General features: G+C 36.4%; 2 protein-coding genes across 13 annotated transcripts in view; both read right to left on the minus strand.

Moving 5' to 3' along the window:
* Position 1: 1 nt before the first annotated feature.
* Positions 2-9,707, minus strand: LOC127854926 (brorin-like). Of its 11 annotated transcripts, XR_008037205.1 has the most exons (5): positions 8,348-8,514; positions 5,556-5,736; positions 2,167-4,883; positions 2,029-2,097; positions 2-1,982 (listed from the first exon to the last, which is right to left on the minus strand). XR_008037205.1 is itself a non-coding variant. In XM_052390035.1 (4 exons), the coding sequence occupies exons 2-4, from the start codon at positions 8,414-8,416 to the stop codon at positions 4,660-4,662; spliced, it is 474 nt and encodes a 157-aa protein (XP_052245995.1). In that variant the 5' UTR covers positions 8,417-8,427; positions 9,534-9,707; the 3' UTR covers positions 2-4,659. The 11 variants fall into 11 exon arrangements, 3 of the variants coding, with proteins under 3 accessions (XP_052245995.1, XP_052245994.1, XP_052245993.1); XR_008037206.1 differs by lacking the exon at positions 2,029-2,097; XR_008037211.1 differs by lacking the exon at positions 2,029-2,097 and having other exon boundaries at positions 2-2,028.
* A 3,578-nt stretch (positions 9,708-13,285) lies between these two features.
* LOC127854925 (RNA-binding protein 45-like) overlaps positions 13,286-22,506 on the minus strand; it is a 32,135-nt gene continuing 22,914 nt past the window's right edge. The window contains exons 8-12 of one of the 2 annotated variants that reach the window (XM_052390031.1): positions 22,231-22,399; positions 17,929-18,010; positions 17,312-17,612; positions 15,172-15,350; positions 13,286-14,412 (exon numbers count right to left, since the gene is read on the minus strand). In XM_052390031.1, the coding sequence (XP_052245991.1) occupies positions 15,178-15,350; positions 17,312-17,612; positions 17,929-18,010; positions 22,231-22,399 (725 nt within the window). In that variant the 3' untranslated portion in view covers positions 13,286-14,412; positions 15,172-15,177. The remainder of the gene's footprint in view (positions 14,413-15,171; positions 15,351-17,311; positions 17,613-17,928; positions 18,011-22,230; positions 22,400-22,506) is intronic. The other variant, XM_052390032.1, reaches the window with a different exon arrangement.

Raw genomic sequence — 22,506 nt, forward strand, 5'->3', positions numbered from 1 at the left:
ATTATATTTATCTGTTTTATTTATCATAAACCAATATATCATCAGTGTGGAGGGAAACAATACAAAATATCAATGCTTTTATCATTTTATATGCTAAAAAGTACTACATATACTTCTGATGCCCAATTCCGTTCTTTCCGTTTGTATGGAATTTTTCGTTTACTAGTAAATAAAGTCTATGGTAAAGGAAAAAACAGTTCAGACGGAAAGTGTCGTCCCCGAACGTTACGCACATGAATTATGGAAAGTTTTGTTAACTTAAACGCGGTTCAATTATCACGTGATAGTGAAGATGGTAACGTCCATGCCGAGGCAAGTAGTTTTCGCCGTTTTATACCCTGTGTTAGTTGTATTAATGTTGTATTATTTTATGAGCTTGTATTGATAATTAATTTCGACTATCAGAATAACGGTAATTGTCCACTGAATATCTTGTCAAAGAGATCTACAAGTTTATACTTCTGAAGTTTTAAGTGAATAGCTTTCATGCGTATGCGTTCATAACAGAAAACTTGATGAATGTTGAAGAGTATCCACAGACAATATGTGGAGAACCAATAGTCAACTTGAGCCACGTTTCGGGAAAATCGGGCTTAATGTGTGTTAATAAAATGTCGTCACAGATCAGTCTTTGCCGTCCGCACAGGCAAATTTGGGATGACACTTTTCGCCTTAACTGGTTTTTTTATAAGGAGAGAAATCCTTAAAGCGAAGAATACCATACAAGATTTAAAATATTTACTGAAGTGTTAAATCCACTTAGGCCATCAATAGTATTGTTTTGAGTGTTATCTGTTAAAAAGATGACAGGAAATCTGCAATCAAAATATGTGCAATCTAATGTACGTAGCACTTGTATATTTGAGCGATATTCGATGATAAAATCTGCCCAGCATAAAAAAGGATCAAACTATTGACCGTGGAGAAATGATGTTGAAAAGAGAAGGAAAGCCGTATCATGTCAACACATTAACCGGAAAGGACACACACGCTTTAATAAATGTTATTAGCTTCCAAGCCATTTGGAAAATAACCTTGGTGAAACAAAACCTCACTTACAGAACATACATACAGTTATAGACAGAACATAACCTTCTTGACAAAACATACATAATCTCAATGTCGGAACATGCAAAGTCGCATTATACGAAAAAAAAAAAACTCACTGACAAAACATACAAAACTTGATTTGCAGAACTTATGTAACCTCATAGACAGAATATAGATATTCCCATTGTCAAAAAAACATAATCTTGTTGACAGAATATATATAACTTCATTTACAGAATATTAAACCTCATAAACAGAACATAACCTATTAACAGAAAACACATAGCATTATGAACAGAACATGCATAATCGCATTGACAGAATAAAAATAACCTCATTAACAGAACAAACATAACCTCATAATAACAAAATGCATAATAACATAATTAACAGAACCTGCATAACCACATTAACAGAATAAACACAACCTCATTAACAGAACATACATAACCACATTAACAGAACATGCATAACCCCATGATAGAACATACATAACCTCATTAAAATAAAATACAAAACCTCATTAAAATAAAATGAACAAGCAAATTCGCTGAATTGATATCCCCCGCCAATATGCTTCTGGATATCAAGTTTCAATGAAATCTGATAAAGCACTTCCAAGATATGGCTCTGGACACACAAAAAAGCATTTTTTCAAGACACAAAAGGCCATAACTCTGTTATTATCAGATGGTGTACAATGCCATTTGGCGTGCATCATCCTATTATCCATATATATACTCATACCAAGTTTCAATGAAATCCGCCAAAGCACTTCCAAGATAAGGCTCCGGACAGACGGAAAGAATGACAACGCCAAAACAATATCTCCCGCCTATGGCATGGGAGTATAACCTCATTGACAGACCATACATAGCCTCATTGCCAGAACGTACATAACGTCATTGACAAAGTCACAGAACGTGCATACCCTCATTAAAATAACATACATAACCTTATTAACAGAACATGCATAACCTCATTGACAGAACATGCATAACCTCATTAAAATAACATGCATAACCTCATTGACAGAACATGCATAACCTCATTGACAGAACGTGCATAACCTCATTGACAGAACATGCATAACCTCATTGACAGAACGTGCATAACCTCATTGACAGAACATGCATAACCTCATTAAAATAACATGCATAACCTCATTTACAGAACATGCATAACCTCATTGACAAAACATGCATAACCCCATGACAGAATATAGTACATTGTTTATTTATAGGCCATACAAAACATTATTGACAGAATATAACCGAATTGATGACTGACCGAACATTACATGAAAGCTCATTGAGAGAAAATGAACCTTATTGACTGAAAATATCCAATTGCCAGAAAACAGACCATGCATAACCTCATTTGAACAACAAATCCTCCTTGCTAAAATGTAAGGACTACATTGGGGAACAACCACCCTTTTGATTAATAATAAGATCAACTTCATTGGTGGTAAAATATTTACTCCAAGATAAGTATATTATGCTAGTTTATTAGATAAAAGAAAATCAACAATCGATTAAAAAATAACAAACAAAGATAAGATAACATCATAAAGAAATAGTTTCCTTTTAGCAGAGCTCCAGATAAGGGTCGTATTTTCGTAATTACGAATTCTTTTCAAGTCCGTTACGTATTTATTTAAAAATCTTGTCGTACCATTAAGAATTACAAAATCAAGTTACGAATATTATTTTTACATCGGTTCGTATCGATTTTTATTGAGTTCTTTTCGCGTATTAAAGATCTTTGCGGTGCTTATAAAGAATTGTTATCGGGTTTGTTTAACAAAGCGCATTTTTTCCAATAAAAGCGGCGTATACAGTCTATCTGTCAAAAACCAATGGCGGCGCTCAGAGAGCGTCCAGAAAAACTGCAAAGCGTCCAAAACACGCTTTTAACATATTGCACGCAAAGTGAGCCGAAGTTAAATGTTTAGAAAGACATTATAGAAATGATCTTATACGATGTTGTATGTTCAGTTTCCAACACAGTCGGAAAAGCTAAAAAAAAACACGACGGATCCAAACTTAAACACACAAAAGCATATGAAGGTATTTGAAAAATAAAATTGTATAATACTGAAAAGACACTGTTGAACTCGTATAAATAAAGTTGCTAGTATGTTCATTTTGATTTTTTTGCATGAAAATAACCATTATAATTTATTTTTAGGTCATTTATAAAAAATAAGAATTATTTTACAAAACTTAGTAGTAACGTTAAGAATAAAATTTCAGAGTAAAGAATTCTTTTTGAAAATCAGGTAGTAATTTAAGAAATTCACAAAACCTTATCTGGAGCTCTGCTTTTAGCATGTGAAACAATAGAAGAATAACAACAAGAGCTGTCAGAGGACAGCGCGCTCGACTATTTGAGTGCTTGACAGTATAACGTAAGCCATCACGGGGAAATTGTTCAAATTATTCAATAAGGTCAAGGTTATAGTTAAGGTATATTATCCACAATCTATTGAACATTTGTAAAGACATAAAACAAACTAATAAGATTTTATTTCAAGTTTGATAGCAATAGCTTGGGTGGGAAGTTTGAACAGTCCTTCAAAAATAAAGTCAATATTTTTTTATTTTTTTTGTAACCATGTTTTAAAGAAAAAAATATTTTCGAAATGAAGCATGCAAAATATTAAAGCAATATGTCAAGGGACAATGAAAATATTTGGGGTGGTACGCAAACTTTAACATTTGCACGCTTACGCTAACGGGAATGCTAAGGCCGGGGTGAGTAGGATAGCTCCACTATATATATTATATATATAATAGACGAGCTAAAAATGAACGTTATTAACACAAGTACTGAATATTCGCATTTTTTTCATGACAACTTCATTGAAAAAATATCAGTCACTAAAAACAGTCCTTAAGTATAAGTAACATTTATGCACTGTCTATAGAAAAGTTGATAAATCAGTAGCATTTAACATTTCTATAAAGGAGAAGACTTAGCAAAATGTTTAAAAAATTTGTCAACATTTGTACAAAGTAGTGGTGTAAGTAGTATTTACAAACTTTTTATTAAGAAGAATGTCAGTGAACATTACAGTCAATAAAGAACCAAAGCTTTGTCACAAAATGACTAATACTCATGTACCACTTGTCTTACGAGAGTGAATCAACAAGGAAAATTTGGAATTGTTCATTTAATTTTTTTTTTGCACATGTTCTCTTCATGCTGATTACATTTAACCCCTTTTCCAACTTGGTTTGTGTGTTACATGTCAATAACACAAAGATTGTCTATCTATTCCACACAGATTGTCTGTAAAACAGTGGTGTAAGCACTTGGTTTTCACTGAAGCATAATTAAAGCACTTTTCTATATGAGCCTCGTTCTAGCAAAACTGGGCTAAATGCATGTAGGTAGTGTCCCTTCAGGATAATAAGCAAGGACACTTTCCGCTTGTATGGATTTTTTTGTTAAAAGAAAGTCTCTTCTCAAAGAAAATCCAGTTGAGGTGGAAAGTGTTGTCCCTGATTAGCCTGTGCAGACTGCACATGCTAAGCTGGAACCACACTTAACACACATGCATTTTCAAAAAGAGGCTCTAATAATATCCTTCAAAAGCTTTGTCTACACAGTAACACACTTTGGCTTCAAATCACCAAAGAAGCTAGTACGCACTCCAGGGCGGTCATCTCCAGGCAGCGCAGGGAAGCACCAGGTGAGTGCCCGGGTGTCAGCCCCCTCCTGTTTGTCGTGGTAACAGTAGCAGATGAGCCCCGGGGAGTACTGGCAGCCACCGTCCCTGGGAACCAGCACGGTGCCATGTGGGCCAGAGTGGAGGCAGTTGGGACCTGCAGAAACAAATGGGGCTAGTTAACCCATTTATGCCTAGCGTCTAGAAAAAAGGCCTTGGCAAGCAGCGCAGACCCAGATGAGTTGCCGCATGACGCGGCATCTCATCTGGGTCTGCGCTGTTAGCTTAAAGGAATCTCTGTAAGAAATATTCTAATAAATATAGAAATAAATATACTAGACATCCCCAATTTTGGAAATAAAATGATCCAATTTAGAAGGATGGAAGAGTCCACTTGGCATAAATGGGTTTACATATGAGACTCTGACTTGCAAACTGAGCTTAATGCATGTGCATAACGAAATGAGAAGTTTAGTCTCACCCGCTATGAAACCAAAAGCAAGGGCAACAACTCCGACTTAAATACGGTAGATATAAGCATCACTCTGGTAAAATGGTGCTTAATGCATTTGCGTTAAGTGTCATCCCAGGTTAGCCTTGGCAGTCCATACAGGCTTATCAAGGAGAACACTGCGCTTTAATGGTAGTGTTTGTTTAAAACGAAGTCTCTTCATAGTGAAAATTCAGTTTAAGTGAAAACTTTAGTCCCCCATTAGCCTTTGCAGACTGCACAGGCTAATATGGAGCGACGCTTTACGCAAATGCATTAAACCCTGTTTTCCCGAAGCGAGGTTCATTGACTGAGGTAGCATGTCAAACATGGACCTACCATTTGGACACTCCATGCAACATTTTCCCATGACAGCATCATGACATGTTTCCTCAGGACATCTCAGCAGCTCACACATAACTCCATACTGAGTACAAAAACATCTGTCGCAGGCATCTGAAGTTAGCGACTCTCCGAGCTTGAAGGTGGCGTTGCCATACTGGCATAACTTTTCTGGGACCTTAAAAAGAAAGGCATTTACAATAACAAAATCAGTAAAAGCAAGGTAGTTAAAGAGACCGCTATATCCTATGCAAATATTTTCTTAACATTGAAGTGTTTACCTTGATTTTTAGCCTACACGACATGCACATCATACCAATGAGCTTAATATTGTGGCAAAGATTGTTGAAAATCCTTGATAGGGTTAAAGAGATATGGAGAGGCCATACAAACAGAGGCTCAAACTTATGACCGTTAAGTATAGCCTTGACCTTCAGCACATCTCAATATTTGAGGCAAGTTTCATAAAAATCCGTTATACGTTAATGAGATGTGTTTCGCACAAACCAAACCCATTCCACTAATCCCCTCTAATGCTTTGCAGTGGGGTTTAATAAAACAGTACAAGACAATCATTGCCATGATCATTTTGACCATCAAGTGATAACATTGAGCCTCAAAGTGATAACTTTGACCTGCAAGTGGTAACTTTGACATGCAAGTGAAAACTTTGACCTGCATGTGATAACTGACCTGCAAGTGATAACTTTGACCTGCAAGTGATAACATTGACCGGCAAGTGAAAACTTTGACCTGCAAGTGATAACATTGATCGGCAAGTGAAAACTTTGACCTTCATGTGATAACTTTGATAACTAGAGCTTTGTCACAGACGTGACATATATCCCCCACGTGCCGCATTGACAAAGACTATTTTGCATGCTGTCTTCACAAAACAAGAGAATCTCATTTATGGCAATTTTTAAGAATTATTAAGCCATTATCATTTAGCCATTTTGACCTTTGAACTCTTGAATTCTTCCACATGACACGCCATCCAATGACTGTGAACAAATTTAATGTACAGAGTAATTTTAAAATCTCACAATGAATGACATAGTTATGGTCCAGACAAGATCATTTACTGCTATTTTTGACCTTTGAGATATTGACGTAATTCTTTTGAGCGACACACCATCCAATGATGGTGAACAAATGTGCCAAATGATGTTAAAATCTCACAATAAACAACATAGTTAAGGCCCGGACAAGCTCTTTTATGGCCATTTTTGACCTTTGAACTCAAAGCGTGACCTTGACCTTGGAGATATAGACGTAATTCTTTCGCGCGACACACCGTCCAATGATGGTGAACACATGTGCCAAATGATTTTTAATTCTCACAATGAACAGCAATAGTTATGGCCCGGACAAGCTCATTTATGGCCATTTTTGACCTTTGAACTTAAAGTGTGACCTTGACCTTGAAGATATCGACGTAATTCTTTCGCGCAACACACTGTTCAATGATGGTGAACAAATGTGCCAAATGATTTTAAAATCTTACAACGAATGACATACTTATGGCCCGGACAAGCTAATTTATGATCTTTGAACTCAAAGTGTGACCTTGACCTTGGAGATATCGACGTAATTCTTTCATGCGACACACCCTCCAATGATGGTGAACACATTTTACATATGATTTTAAAATCTCACCATAAATGACAAAGTTATGGCCCAGACAAGCATTTGACCTTTTAACTCCAAGTGTGACCTATACATTGGAGATATCAACATACTTTTTTCACACGACACACCGTCCCATGATGGTGAACAAATGTACCAAGTCATTTTAAAATCTAACAATAAATGACATAGTTATGGTCCGGATAAACTTTCGGTTTAAAACACACTAAGTGACCCCATGACCTAGTTTTTGACCTGGCATGACCAATATTCAAACTTGACCTAGACATCATCTAGATAAAACTTGTGACCAAGTTTGGTGAAGATTGGATGAAATTTCGGGACGGACCGACAGACCGACCGACAAAGTGACTCCTATATAGCCCCCATTACCAGTAATGGGTGTATAATTAATTTTTGATACACAAAATTCACAAACAACAGATTACCACCCATATAAACTTTGTTCATATTAAATTATGCAGTTCAAAATTTATTAATAAAGGAATTTTCCTTTTTGTTTGGCAATCCAGACTTTGGTTGCTATCAGTACAATGAATATGTTGCTGTTTTTTGAACACATTACATTTCTGCCTGGTCCCATATGAAAGGTCATTTAACAGCATTATCCTGATACTGTGATTTTAAAACCAAATCAGAGACAAGACTTCAGGCATAATAACATACGAACCTTGCTCTGGGAAACCTAGACATACATGTACTTTTTGATTATAAAACACTACCTTAAAACAAAAAAATTAATTACAACAGAAAGTGTCGTCTATGATTAGCCTCTGCTGATTGCACAGGCTTATCTTGGACACTTAACACTCGAGCATTCAGCCCAATTTTCCCATATATGAGCATGGCAAATATATGTGTTGTGTTCTGAGAAAACTGGGCTTAAATGTATGTGCGTAAAGTGTCGTCCCAGATTAGCCTGTGCAGGTCCGCACAGGCTAATCAGGTACGACACTTTCCACTTTTATGACATTTTTCGGTTAAGTCTCTTTTTAGCAAATAATCTAGTGTAGGCGGAAAGTGTTGTCCCTGATTAGCCTCTGCGGACTGCACAGGCTAATCTGGGACGACACTTTACGCACATGCTATAAGCCCAGATTTCACAGAACAAGACAATAAAAAACAGGACAAACTCTTACCTCTTTCAAGACCGGCGTCAACTGAACACTGCCAACCAGGCCTAGCAGAATGGTTACTACAGACAGCATGTCAGCACGGGCTGAAATCAAGCAGCAGTGTTTAAAGATCTGGGCCAACATTAGCTTACATCCATGACCACTTACTATGTTATATGATAATCCACCAAGCAGATAACTGGAATACCGTACACAATTGAAACACTATCACTAGCACTTGTTAGAAGTTGTTTTTGTCATTGAATATTGTTCACAAGTATGAGAAAACGGAAATGTGGTCCTTGTGGGTGTTTTAACATTAAACGATGTATTAGTTGATTATTATTCACCTAGCAATGTGCTTCTAGTTAGAACTCATTTAAATTATCGTCATTTAAGTAACAAAATATGGCTCCAGACACAAAAAAAAACATTTTTTCAAGAGACAAAGGGCCATAACTCCATTATTTACAGATGGTGTACAATGCCATTTGGCGTGCATCATCTTCTTATCCATATATATACTCATACCAAGTTTCAATGAAATCCGCAAAAGCACTTCCAAGATATGGCTCCGGACAGACGGACGGACGGAAAGACGGACAATGCCAAAACAATATCCCTCCGCCTATGGCGGGGGATAATAAGGCACCCAAGACAAACAACAACTGTAACTTTAAATTACACATTTCAGTTTCCCAACAATGTTATCATCACTATCAATCTTCCACTATCAATATGATGATTATCAATTGAACTTGAAGGCGAGTTAAATAATCATGACTGATGAACTCAATGCCTTACTGACTAACATCATTGAACTATCCCTCAAACTTACGAATCATACTAGCCGCGCTCAGGGCAAAAGGTGCTTATTGCATGTGTGTAAAGTGTCATCCTACATTAGCCTGTGCTGTTCACACAGGCTTATCAGGCACTATACTTTCTGTTTTATATTATTGCTTTAAATAACAGTTTTTGCTTGAATGTAGTCTCTTCTCAACTAAAATCCAGTTTATGTGGAGAGTGTTATCCCTGATTAGCCTGTTTAGACACATGCATTAAGCTGGGTTTTCCCACATAGTGGCTCAAATAAGGTTTTTTGCTTGACCTAAAACATTGCCGCTTAAATTTATTTATTGTATTTATCCCTTTCCAAGCTACCACCCAGAGTTTATCAAGCCAAAGCCAAACCTAAATATCTACTTACAAATTGGGATAAGATATTCTTTATGATCTCAATGACCACTGGTCCCACACACGGCCAAGTTCAGGAAGCGGCCCATTGACAATGCACCTCACTAGCCTATCACCAGCAGACGCGGCATCTCAAGCACTGGTAAATGTTCTCAAGTACCGCTAGTTGTTCAAGACGACTTGATGATGGCTGGATGGAATGTGGAAACATCAATATCTGATGAAAACACATGGTAAAAACACTTAAGAGAAATTACTACATAACTAAATGACTCCATAGGGATAGAAACTAACATTTTTTATTGGTTGCGTGCACAGGAAACCATCTTTAGTATTTGGATTGCCCAGCCAAAGAGTTAATAGCTCTGAATCATGTACATGTAATCTGAATCTAATACTTTCTTAAACAAAACAAGAGATGTGTTTGTCAGAAACACAATGCCCCCTTCTGCGGCGCTTTGATTTATAAATATTTTTTTCATCATTGGGCAGGTTCAGATAATTATCTCCCTTTGAAGCTTATTACTTTCTCTGGATTTGTTTTTTGACCTTTGACCTAGAAGGATGACATTGACCTTTCACCACTCAAAATGTGCAGCTCCATGAGACACACATGCATGCCAAATATCAAGTTGCTATCTAAAGCGACATAGAAGTTATGAGCATTTGTCGAAACCTAAACGCAAAACCTAAACGCAAAGTGTGACGAAAAGACAGACAGACAAATGGACAGACGGACGGTCTGATCACTACATGCCCTCCTTCAGCGGCATAAAAAAGATTGATTAAAAGAACATCAACTTTGCTGAAATGAAGCATTACCAATGCATAATGTCCTTTCATGAGCCAGATTTAAATAATTTAATTGACCTAAATTAATAAATTACAAACTATTGTAAACGTATAGAAATTCGTCAGTATGAAATTTCGTGGTTTAGTAAAAACAACTAATTCGTTGACACGTAATTTCATGGATTTCAAATAAAAAACAACTAATTCGTCGATACCTTATTCCGTGGATTGCAAATTTTCGGGGAAGATTGACCATCATAATAATTAAACTTTTATTAAAACAACTAGAGTAATAACGAAGCATAATCTGCTAATCTGTGTTGACAGCAAGACAAAAGCATGAAAGTGTTGCCGATAATTGTCGATAAGAGCGATAAAGCGGCGCACTTGTGGGTCCTCGCTCTCTAATTGCCATCAATGTTGTATTGACAATATTTGCAATTCTCAGCGCAATCGGTCCCCTAGTAGTAACAATTGAGTAATAAGGTCCCTAAAATACACGTGTGAAAAATGTTCCCAATCACTAGTCAAGATATAGTGTAACGTGAAGTGAAGTAATTATTATTTAAAACAAATATCTCTGATAACCGACACAAAAAAATGTCGGAAATAACATTCAGAAATGACCGATTTCGGTTTCAAAATGTATAAATAATCGTCGTACTTGAATTCGTGGTTCAGCGGACCAACAAAATCCACGAAAATTCGTACCACACGAAATTTAATGGTTTTACAGTATTTGATAAATGGTCAACAATTTTTGTTCAATGATTAATCGCTTATAAATGTTTCAATCTTTAAAACATTTAAGTAAAACTGTTTCCCTGCCAACTACAAACATTTGAGAGCAAGTTGCCCAGGCCAAAAATCTTCTTTCCCCATATAATAGGCAACCGTTCATTTCGATTCCTGTTAAATGCAAACAATTAACAAGCAAATTTGTTTGATTGATATTCCATGCCTTCTCATCATTAATATCTATACACCTAAGAAGTTTCATGTTGGCATCTTATATATTTTTGAGATATAGCCCTAAAAAGTTTGTTACAGACAGACAGACTGAGACAGTGCAAAAACTATATCTCTCCGCCTATGGCGGTGGAAAATAATCAATATGCTTCTGACAGATGCCATGTCAGGTCGTATGTCAAGATTTTAATTTTAAGGCATGTCTAAATATCTGTTTCTTTTCCTGTTCTCACAACTGATGCCAGACTATTGAAATAAAGAGTTACCAAAAATATAGTTTATAACAAGCAATAAGGTTGTCTCATTCAAATATGTGTAAGCCAAAATCCTGAGTGGACTAGCACTCTGTAAAAATGGAGTCAGTACAATGAACCAAATGAAATTAAAAGAATGCTCTGGGAATGAACCCAACAAACAAAACACTATGTGCATAACATAACTGACAACTACAAAATGTACATTCTGTAGTTGATCACAGCGGCTCCTCTAGACACAATTAGGTAAATGCTTAATCCTGGGATGCATGCCACTTTCAAGGGTCCTCAAAATGTTAGTTTATCTGCAAACGATTTTAGACACTTATAAATTGTAACGTCCAAAGGTCGACTGCAAATCCTGTCCTACCTTACAAGCTGTCCTTACTTGAATACCGTCCAGTCCCCAAACTGCAAGAATGTCCAAGCTGTGAATCATTACCGTCTGGTGTCAATACATGAACTCCATTACTGTCCAGTGTCGATACTATAACTCCAATACTGTCCGGTGTTGACACACCAACTCCATTACTGTCCGTTCCCCTCACTAGAAGGATGTCCAAGCTGTGACTCGGGTTCATAAGTGATTTCTGTGGTAGACAAGAACCCAGTCACACATAGCTTATACTTTTTCATCTCCAGATCTGTTGTATGCAAGTTGATCTATGTCATAGTAGCATTATAGCTAATACATTGCCTATCCAAATCTGTTGATTGGTAGTAGATGTAAGTCCCAGTCGCACATAGCTAATACTTTTGCCTCTCCATATCTGTTGTAAGTAAGTAGATCCATGTGCCAGTCGCACATAACTAATACTTTTGCCTCGTAACATCTGTTGTTTGTCAGTAGATCCAAGTCGCAGATAGCCAATACTTTTTCCTCTTTACATCTGTCATTTGTAAGAAGACGTAAGTCCCAGTCGCAGATAACTAATACTTTGGCCTCTCCACATTGGTCATTTAAGTAGATCTAAGTGCCATAAGTGTTGTCACTGTGTTGGGGTCAAAGTTGTTTCAAATATCTCAACATGTTATGATGGTCCTTTATTTTAGGTCTTCTGAATGCAGCACATATAATATAACCCCTTTGCTGTAAATTTAAACTTTCCCTATGTTTTTTCCCAGTACCCATTCTTTACCCCTATTGGACAAAGAAAATCACACTGTTAACATATAATCAGGGGTATATTGAGGACAAGTCAGAGGTGAGGAAAATATTATATAGACCAATTTAGACACCAGTGTTTCAGATAGGACTAAACTGAGGGGGGGGGGGGGGGGGGGGGGGGGGGGGGGGCAATGCTCTGATGCCCAAAGGTCAAATCTGCGCACCTGGACCATTCCATGCCCTTTTTAATCTGATATCGTTATTACAGGAATTGTATTTGAAGTTTTTAGAAATAAATTAAACTTGAACAGCGAATCTATTTCTATTAATTATAGAAACAATGTGTTAAATGAAAACACATGTAAAATTGAATAGGTACAATATAACACATGCTTTATTGGACATACGCTTACCAAGACATTTAGCTTAAGCATTCTTATAGTGTTATAACTTTCTCTTTATATCCACAGTCTGTTTTATTACATTTTAATAAATTATTCACTGACATGTCAATTGCGAAAACTAACGAGCGTCGTTTCTTCTCCAGATTAACTTCAATGTGTTCACAAGATAACAGAATATTTGAATACCAATTTTTATCTTTGTTGCCACTAATAAAAACATGTAAATTTTTCAATAAGATTTCTTTTATAAGCTTTATTTCACAACAACATTTACATGATCTACGATACGTTACAATTAATTTTTATCATTAACACACTAACACCCTTTAATGAACCTTAAAAATGATACTATTTACAATGTTTATTTTTTTAATTCTAACAAGGCATTGTTAGACTAAATTTCTTGAAAATAAATTGAGTTCTTTGAAATACAAACAACTGATATTATGAGAAAAAGAGTATTTTCAATACATTAAAATAACTACCATATTAACCAGCAAAAACTTCCATGCTATTATGGACAACAAAAAGTCAAAATAAAACACCATTATATGAGTAATTACTTTCAACTATGCAAAGCAAATTAGCATTTATTAAACTCATAATATTATTGATGCAAACTATTGAGCCTGCCAGAAGAACATTTAGAGTCACATACTTGTATACTCTGAGCAATACACAGCCCTAGAGGCGTGTCCCAAGTCATGTTAATGCATGTTCTCATTAGGTCTGCACTGGTGATGGATCAAATGTCATTAAAGTAAGAGAACATGAATGAGCCACTCTCTTGACAAACAGGGCTTAATGCATGTGTGTGAAGTCCCAGATTACCCTCTGCAGTCTACACAGGCTTATCAGGGACTATACTTTCCCATTGTATGGTATTTTTCATTCACATGTGGTTCCTGTGTTAGTTAGTATGGGACAATATTTAATGCACATGCATTTAACACAGTTTTCACCAGAACACAGCTCAAATACTGTGCAAGTCAGCTAAGAACATCATTATTAAAACAGGGTCTCAAGTCTTTCTAGAATTTAAATTTTGAATGACCTGTGTGATGCAGATTTCCCACCTTTTTTTTCATACAATCTTATTATTCTGGGTTCAAAACAACAAAGCAAAAATAAAAAATTGCAGAAAAGCGAACATATCATAAACTAAAAAAAGGTCCACACTAAGTGTCATTCAAAATCGTAAGTACACAGTTGTCCCCCTTTAGGTATAACGTATGTAAACAGTTATTCATTCAGGTACAACATTGTCATTCGTCTAAGTGTTCCGACTTGTTTGACAACAGTTTCAGTTCAATGTCACATTCCAGTACGCTGTCATAAGTGTCAGTTGTCTTCAGTTGTGTCCACCTGAAAACAGAGTGCCAGTGAAACAATGCGTCAATATCAACACTTCAGCAGAATGTCTCAACTCCACTGACGCTATTTTTAACTCTGCCATAAATATAATATGTAAGTCAGTGTGTGTAAGTCATCGTGGTAATACTGGTGATTGTGTCTGTATAAAAAATATGTAGCAGTCCAATTTTGGTTTAAGATCACGTTCATGATCAAGTTAATGTTCAAAAGTAGCCTTAATGACCTGAATACTGACTCTGATGACTGTCTTACTTACTGACTCTAATGACTTGAGAGCATATACCGGGATATTCAAGCAAGTTATTTGTTGTTACTTCCCCCAAACTGTCCTCACATTAAGGTCAGACACTTAACAGTTTGAAAATGGTTGCCCACCCTTATTCTTTCCATGGCTCTTCATGATAATTTTCTTATACAATCTATGAATTTATCCCACTCGCCTGTTCCTAGGGTGTCTCCATCAGACACTCAGATTACAGAGACAATCATTCACAATATAAGATTGATAGTGACAATGACGTTTTTTTATCAAACGCACGATTCTCAATTCAGTTCAATTAATATGATTTTCTGCAACATTCATTAATCATTTTTTAAACTTAACAAACATCAACAAATATGTATGCCTGTTCTTTCATTCCTGTTCTTTCATCAAAAGGCTGCCATTTGAAAAAAAAAATGTGATTAACATATTGATAAGATATCAGCCAAAGAACTCAAGCCCCACATGGATGAAATTCTCGCACTCACCTGAGTCTATGGTGACTCTGTCCGTAGTCTCTTGACCATGTCAGCCTCAAGTTCCTTCCTCTGTGGTTCCGCCTCAATGACCTTCAACCTCTGGCCAGCCACTGTCACGCCATGCATCGTGTTGATGGCTGAGAATGCTGATTCTTTGCTAGCGTATTTGGCATAACCGAAGTTGCGGCCTTTACAAAGACAATGGGCTCATAGCTTTTAACAATACACAAACACTTATTTCACTTACTTGAAAGAGGAAATTTCAGCTTAATTTATAATTTATTTGAAACGTGTTTAAGTTCACATGCTGATGAAAAAGTAAATAAATAGTTAACTAAACACTAACTGTATTACTTTTAAGTAGTGGAAATATTAACAGAGGTCTTACTAATCAACAAAAGCACCGCATAACGGGTGCCAACGCTCAGTTGCAGGTGCAGTTTTGAATAAATGAAAGCTTGTCAGATTTTTTAATTTTTTTTTAGAGGTCACAGTGACCTTGATCTTTGACCACTTGACCCGAAAATGGGTGTGGCATGTAGAACTCATCAAGGTGCATCTACATGTGAAGTTTCAAAGTTGTGGGTGGAAGCACTTTGATTTTAGAGCAAAATGTCAAGGTTTAAGCACTACCCGGACAGCGTACGTCTGACGACACGACAATCTGGCTATCACAATACCTCGGGTTTTCTCCGAAAACAGCCAAACAAATAAAATTATACAATACCTATTGAATTACATTTCCAATAAGTAAGTGTATTAAAACAAGAGGTTCAACATGGAGGGCAACTGTTACGAACTGTATAAAGACTGGCTGATCTTTACTAATAAAACTGCATACAATATTGACACTATCAAGTACACTGTATGTGGTCTATCAAATACATTAACAACAGCAGCAAATTGAGACTGCCTACAGCGCTCTTTGGAGGGCTGAAATAAGGCCCCATCCCAATTTTTATTCAAATGACTGCCCAAAAATTCCTAATAAAAGCTTTAAAAAAATCGTAATTTTTTTTGCAACATTCAGTTCATTTTCATATTCAGCTATGCAAGCTGAGACTTTACAAATAGAAATATAATATTGAAAACACTTTTATTTTTTATTGTAAAATATTTTTATTTAAAACAAAACAACACGATCTTCCAAATTTTGGTCAACATTTTTTGACACATTTTTTCCCAAATCAAAAGAGCCAAAGCCCCATTCCCCAAATGGTGTAAAAATACCACTGGCCTACCAAAGAGCAAGCAGACTAATAAGATTGCCAAAGCAAATTATGATGTCTCTGAGAAATCTGGGTTTATGCAAGTGTGGAAAGTTTTGTCCCAGACAAGCCCGTGCAGTCTGCTCAGGGTATTTCTGCCTAGACTGGCTTTTTGGTTTAGAAGAGACTTCTGTTAAATAAAAAATTCCATTGAATATGTTATCTTAGTTTAGCTTGAGCCAACTGCATTAAGGCCAGTCTTCCAAAATGCGGCTACAATATCAAATAAGTAAATCGAAAGAAGCTATTTGACAAAGAAGGCCACTGTTAAGGACTGTAAAACAGACTGGTCAATCTGTATTCATTGTTAAAGTGCACTTCCTAAAATTTCAGACACTTCAGAGTGTGGGCAATCATGTACATCAATAACAGCCACAAATATAAGCTGCCTATAAGAGAGCCAGTAGTCTTCAGTCAGGTTGCAAAAGGGACTGAAGATGTCTATGGGAAATCTAGACTTAATGCATCTGTTTAAAGTGGTATGTCAGACTTCTGACTGCACAGGCTAATCTGGAACGACACTTCCCGCCTAGATTTTTGTTTAGAAAAGAGACTTCTCTTGAACTCTTTCCGTGCTGGAACCAAATTTTGAAGGCCTTTGCAAACAGTTTGGATCCAGATGAGACACCACAGAGCGTGGTGTCTCATCAGGATCCAAACTGTTTGCTATTCTTATAGTATTCTTTGAAAAAAATCGAAGAAAATGCTAATTTTAGAAATTCAGCAGACAACATTTTAGCAGAAAACAAATGTCCCAGCATGCAAAGGTTTAACAAAAATTCCATAAAAGTGTTGCCTCTGCCCCTGCATAAACTATAGACACTACCAAGTATGAGAGCTATCATAAACATTTACAACAGCAATGCATTTAAGCTGCTTACCAGATAGCAAGTAGACTTCGATCAGACCACCAAACCGACTGAAGATATCCCTGAGAATCCTCTCCGGTACAGATGCCGGCTGACACACGATGAACAGTCTCTGCTCACAGGGAGTCGTCTCAGGCAGCATGGGCTTACAGATGGGCAGCTTTATGTTGCAGTACGTGACCCTCTCCAGGCCGTCAGGGGATTGGGCCGACTGGCTGTGGCTGGCGTTGAGGGACATCGGGTTGTTCAGTATGGACTGGGCCTGCAGCAAAAGGTCTGGGTTGATACCTGCCTGCTCCAGCACCTTGGCAGCCTGAACATGGAAACAGTAGGTGTCTTGTATAACCTGATTCCACAAATAGCTTGATTTCTGATAAAAATGCAAGAGTCTGAAAATTTAGGATAATAAATTATTGGAAAAAATCCGAGTGACGAAAACATTAGTGACAAGACATAATTATTTTGGCATAAAAAGAGGGTGTCTAAAAGCTCCTGAGTGTCCACAAACTTGGAGTAAATATGGTATTTTGTCACATTTTAGGTTAACATATTTCAAAGTGTTGGCAAATAAATGAGGCTAATTTTGTTTCTTATCACTAGCCTGTTCTCAATTAGCAAGACTGTCCTACCTGTTGGACCTGCATAGCAGTGCTGCTAGAGTTCTCTCCCAGCAGGTCCATAGGAGCCCCTCCCCCTCTGTAGCTGCCAGGCCTGGAGTAGACAGAGAACATAAAGGTATTGGCATTAAAGCAAGGGTGTTAAGAAGGGCTTTTCCTGGTGTATCTATGAGAAGGTCAAATGAACCCATTTTTGAAGTATATTGGTAGAAAAAAAAATCAGAATAATTTTTTTATCCAAATTTGATTTTTTTTAAGAAGTGTCAAATGATTATTTTATCTCAATAGTATTTGATTAACATTTTAGAAAGTACATAATTATTAGTTACAGTGAACCCGCGTTTATACGGAAATGTCCGTTCTGGCAGAAATCCTGAAATGCATTTTTTTTAAAGGGATCTTTTCACGCTTTGGTAAATTGACAAAATTGAAAAAAGTTGTTTCAGATTCGCAAATTTTCGTTTTAGTTATGATATTTGTGAGGAAACAGTAATACTGAACATTTACCATGGTCTAATATAGCCATTATATGCATCTTTTGACGATTTTAAAACCTAAAAATTATAAAGCGTTGCAACGCGAAACGATTGAATAATTTGGAGAGTTCTGTTTTTGTCGTTAAATTTTGTGAAACTACGAAGATTGCTTATATAAGGTATAAAATACATCATTTACGTGTAATCGGCGGAATAGCTCAGTAGGCTAAAGCGTTTTTACTTCAGGACTCTGGCAGGACTCCAGGGGTCACTGGTTCGAAACCTGGTCCGATCAATGTTCTTTTCCTTTTTTTAATTTTATTCTTGATTTTTTACTGGAGCTTTTACGATCCAATGTTTACATTTATCGATATAAAGCATTTAATGAATAAGTTAAAAAATGCCAAAATCTGTGAAAAGGCCCCTTTAATTGCCAGGTCTCTTTGAACTTGATAATGGTGAAATATCAGAGGACATGTTAATGGTGAAATATTGAGGGTGATACAAAGTTGATAATGGTGGAATATCGAGGGTGATATGGATATGTTGATGGTGAAATATTAAGTGTGATAACAAGTTGATAATGGTGAAATATAAAGAGTGATAAGGAGTTATTAATGGTGGAATATCGAGGGTGATAAGAAGTTAATAATGGTGGAATACCGAAGGTGATAAGAACTTCATAATGGTGGAATATCAAGGGTGATAAGAACTTGATACTGGTGGAATATCAAGTGTGATAAAAACTTGATAATGGTGGAATACCAAGAGTGATAAGAACATAGTAATGTTGGTTTATCAAGGGTGATAAGAACTTGATTATGGTGGAATATCAAAGGTGATAAGAACTTGATAATGGTGAAATACCAAAGGTAATAAGAACTTAATAATGGTGGAATACCAAAGGTAATAAGAGCTTAACATGAAATTTGTTGAATTTATATCCCCCGCCAATATGCTTCTGGACACAAAAGTGTTAAATTTGACACTCAAAAAAAGCATTTTTTAAATATACAAAGGGCCATAACTTTGTTATTAACAGATGGTGTACAATGCCATTTGGGGTGCATCATCCTCTTATCCATATATACAAAATGTATACTCATACCAAGTTTCAATGAAATCCGCCAAAGCACTTCCAAGATATGGCTCCGGACAAAAAAGTGACGGACGGATTGATGGACGGACAACGCCAAAACAATATTTCTCCGCCTATGGCGGTGGATAATAATGGTGGAATACCCAAGGTGATATGAACTTAATAACGGTGGAATATCAAGGGTGATAAGAACTTCATACTAGTGGAATATCCAGTGTGATAAGAACTTGATAATGGTGGAATATCGAGGGTGATAAGGACTTGATAATGGTGGAATATCAAGGGTGATAAGACCTTGATAATGGTGGAATATCGAGTGTGATAAGAACTTGATAATGGTGGAATATTGAGTGTGATAAGAACTTGATAATTGTGGAATATCGAGGGTGATAAGAACTTAATAATGGTGGAATACCGACGGTGATTAGAACTTGGTAATGGTGGAATATCAAGGGTATTCATTATTTGATAATGGTGGAATGCCAAGTGTGATAATGACATGTTAACAATTAATTATAAACAGCAATTATGACACGATAAAGGTTACGTAACAAGGCTTGTAAGGACATACTTGTTAATTTTTTAAGTTGGTAAGAATATGATAATGGCGAAATATCAAGGTTGAGAAGGTAATGGTTATAAAACAAGGGCGATTAGAGAATGATAAAAGTGACCTGTCTATGTTGATAAGGACACCATTATGGTGTACAAATGAGGATGATTAGGACTTAACTATGGAAGCGTATATTACGGAAGCGTATATGGTACACCCCAATAAAATGGTCATGCCGGATAAATTTATATTGACTAACTGTGAAATAACATGATATGTCGACATAGTTTTGTAGCTTTTTCCAACTTAATTTTACTCGCCATCATGACATTGAGTTAAAGTCTCAACGTAAATGTTTCCGGCTTCTCCCGGAAAAATATTTGGTCGACATGATCCAAGTCGACAAATCAACATAATTTTTGGCGTCATGCTCTTGTGGAAATGACATGCCATCATAGTTTTAGTCGACACGAGTTATTTTTTACGCCATGACACCTTTTCAATATCATGCCGTCATAGAATATGGTACACCCCAATAATATGGTCATGCCGGATTAGTTTTTATCGACTTACTGTGAAATAAAATGGTATGTCGTCATAGTTTTGTAGGTTTTTCCAACTTAATTTTACTCCCCATAGCGACATTAAGTTTAAGTATCGACGTTAATGTTTCCAGCTTTTTCCCGAAAAAATATTTGGTCGACATGATCTAAGTCGACAAATCAACGTAATTTTTGGCATCATGCTCTTGTGGAAATGACATGCCATCATAGTTTTAGTCGACACGATGAGTCGTTTTTTACGCCATGACACCTTTGTCATATCATGCCGTCATAGAATGTTGACATCACCATATACCATGGAAGCGTATATGGTACACCCTGATGCTGTGATGATGTCAAAATTCTATGAGGGCATGATATGAAAAAGGTGTAATGACGTAAAAAATTAATTAAACATGTCGACTAAAACAACGATGGCAAGTCATTTTCACAAGAGCATGACACCAAAAATTATGTTGATTTGTCCACTTAGGATAAAATTTTAAGACTTTAAGATTCCGCATGTTGGCTTGTCTATTTAACTATTTCTGCGTTGGTTACTGTATGAAGGCAAATATCTTGATGACTTGCTGACATGTCTATATACATTTGTAACTGAATGAGGGATTGCTTGTTGTATTATTTACTGCGTCCTGATAACAGCTTGTATATTATATGAAGACAAGTCAATATAATTTAAGTGGACAAAAGACGTTGTTTAAAAATGTTTGAATCATAGCTGCATGGATCGATGGATGTCGACAAGACTCACGAAGACATGGAAATAACATATGGATATGTCGATAGTTATATATCGTCAACATTATTGTTGAGATTATCTAGATTATATCTACCAAATATTTTTTCGGGAAAGGCCGGAAACATTTATGTCGAGACTTTAACTTAATGTTGTTATGGCGAGTAAAATTAAGCGGGAAAAACCTACAAAACTATGATGACATACATGTTATTTCACAGAAAGTCGATATAAACTAATCCGGCATGACCATATTATCGGGGTGTACCATATACGCTTCATATACATAACACTAGAGAAATGTTGAAGGTGATGAGGATATAATGTTTAACAAACTAAAATGATTATTCCATGATAATGTTTAATAATCAAGTGTGACAAAGACATTATAATGGTGAACTACTGTAGGTGATTATGACATAATTGAGAACAATAAAAAACAATGATGACATAATAATTCTGAAATTTATACAGTGATAAGGACAAGGTTATAGTCCTAATCTAAATTACAGTAAAACAAATTATGACACAACATTTATCAAAGAAGAGTACATGCTAGGCACAAACATTTTAGGTCACTTACATGCAGCAATTGTATTCATGTGTTTAATCCTTTTAATCTTTTCTCTTTTAGATGCAACTGCAGTTCACACAGGCTAATAAGGGACAAAACTTTGTGCTTAAACTGGAGTTTCGTTTTGAAAATACTTGCTTCAACAAAAGCTTCCATAAAAGCAAAAAGTGAAGTCACTTAAACATATGCATTAAGCCTAGTTTTCGCAGAACGAGGCTCAATGGGTTTAATGACTAGCTTTAATTTCCAATTTTTTTTTTCTATGCTCCACTGCCACTGCTAGGAAAGGACCCAGATTTGTGAGTTCACTTACGCGGCGCTATAATAGCTGTCACTGGCCATGACACTGGGGGACCTGTGGTTCTGTGGGGCGTCTGCAAACTGCACGGCGAGTCGGTTCCCAGCAGGAAACTCAAACTGGTCTAGCTTGGACTTGGCATAGGCAGCACACTGGGGCAACTTGTAACGCACATACGCCACACCTAAGAAGATATTATGTTTGTTCTAGCCATTTCGAGAATGGAGCGGGGGAAGAATTTCAACCCCAAATTTGACAAAAACAACAACAACTCTTGTGCGGGACATTATT

This window comes from Dreissena polymorpha, chromosome 13 (genome assembly GCF_020536995.1).
Source record: "Dreissena polymorpha isolate Duluth1 chromosome 13, UMN_Dpol_1.0, whole genome shotgun sequence".
Classification (NCBI taxonomy): Eukaryota; Metazoa; Mollusca; class Bivalvia; order Myida; family Dreissenidae; genus Dreissena; species Dreissena polymorpha.

Coding starts and splice junctions, on each gene's coding strand:
- LOC127854926 (XM_052390033.1), bottom strand. CDS start 8,467: ATGTTGGCCCAGATCTTTAAACACTGCTGCTTGATTTCAGCCCGTGCT. Junction 5,737..8,347: donor TGACGCCGGTCTTGAAAGAG/GTAAGAGTTTGT, acceptor TTTCTTTTTAAG/GTCCCAGAAAAGTTATGCCA. Junction 4,884..5,555: donor TTGCATGGAGTGTCCAAATG/GTAGGTCCATGT, acceptor TTGTTTCTGCAG/GTCCCAACTGCCTCCACTCT.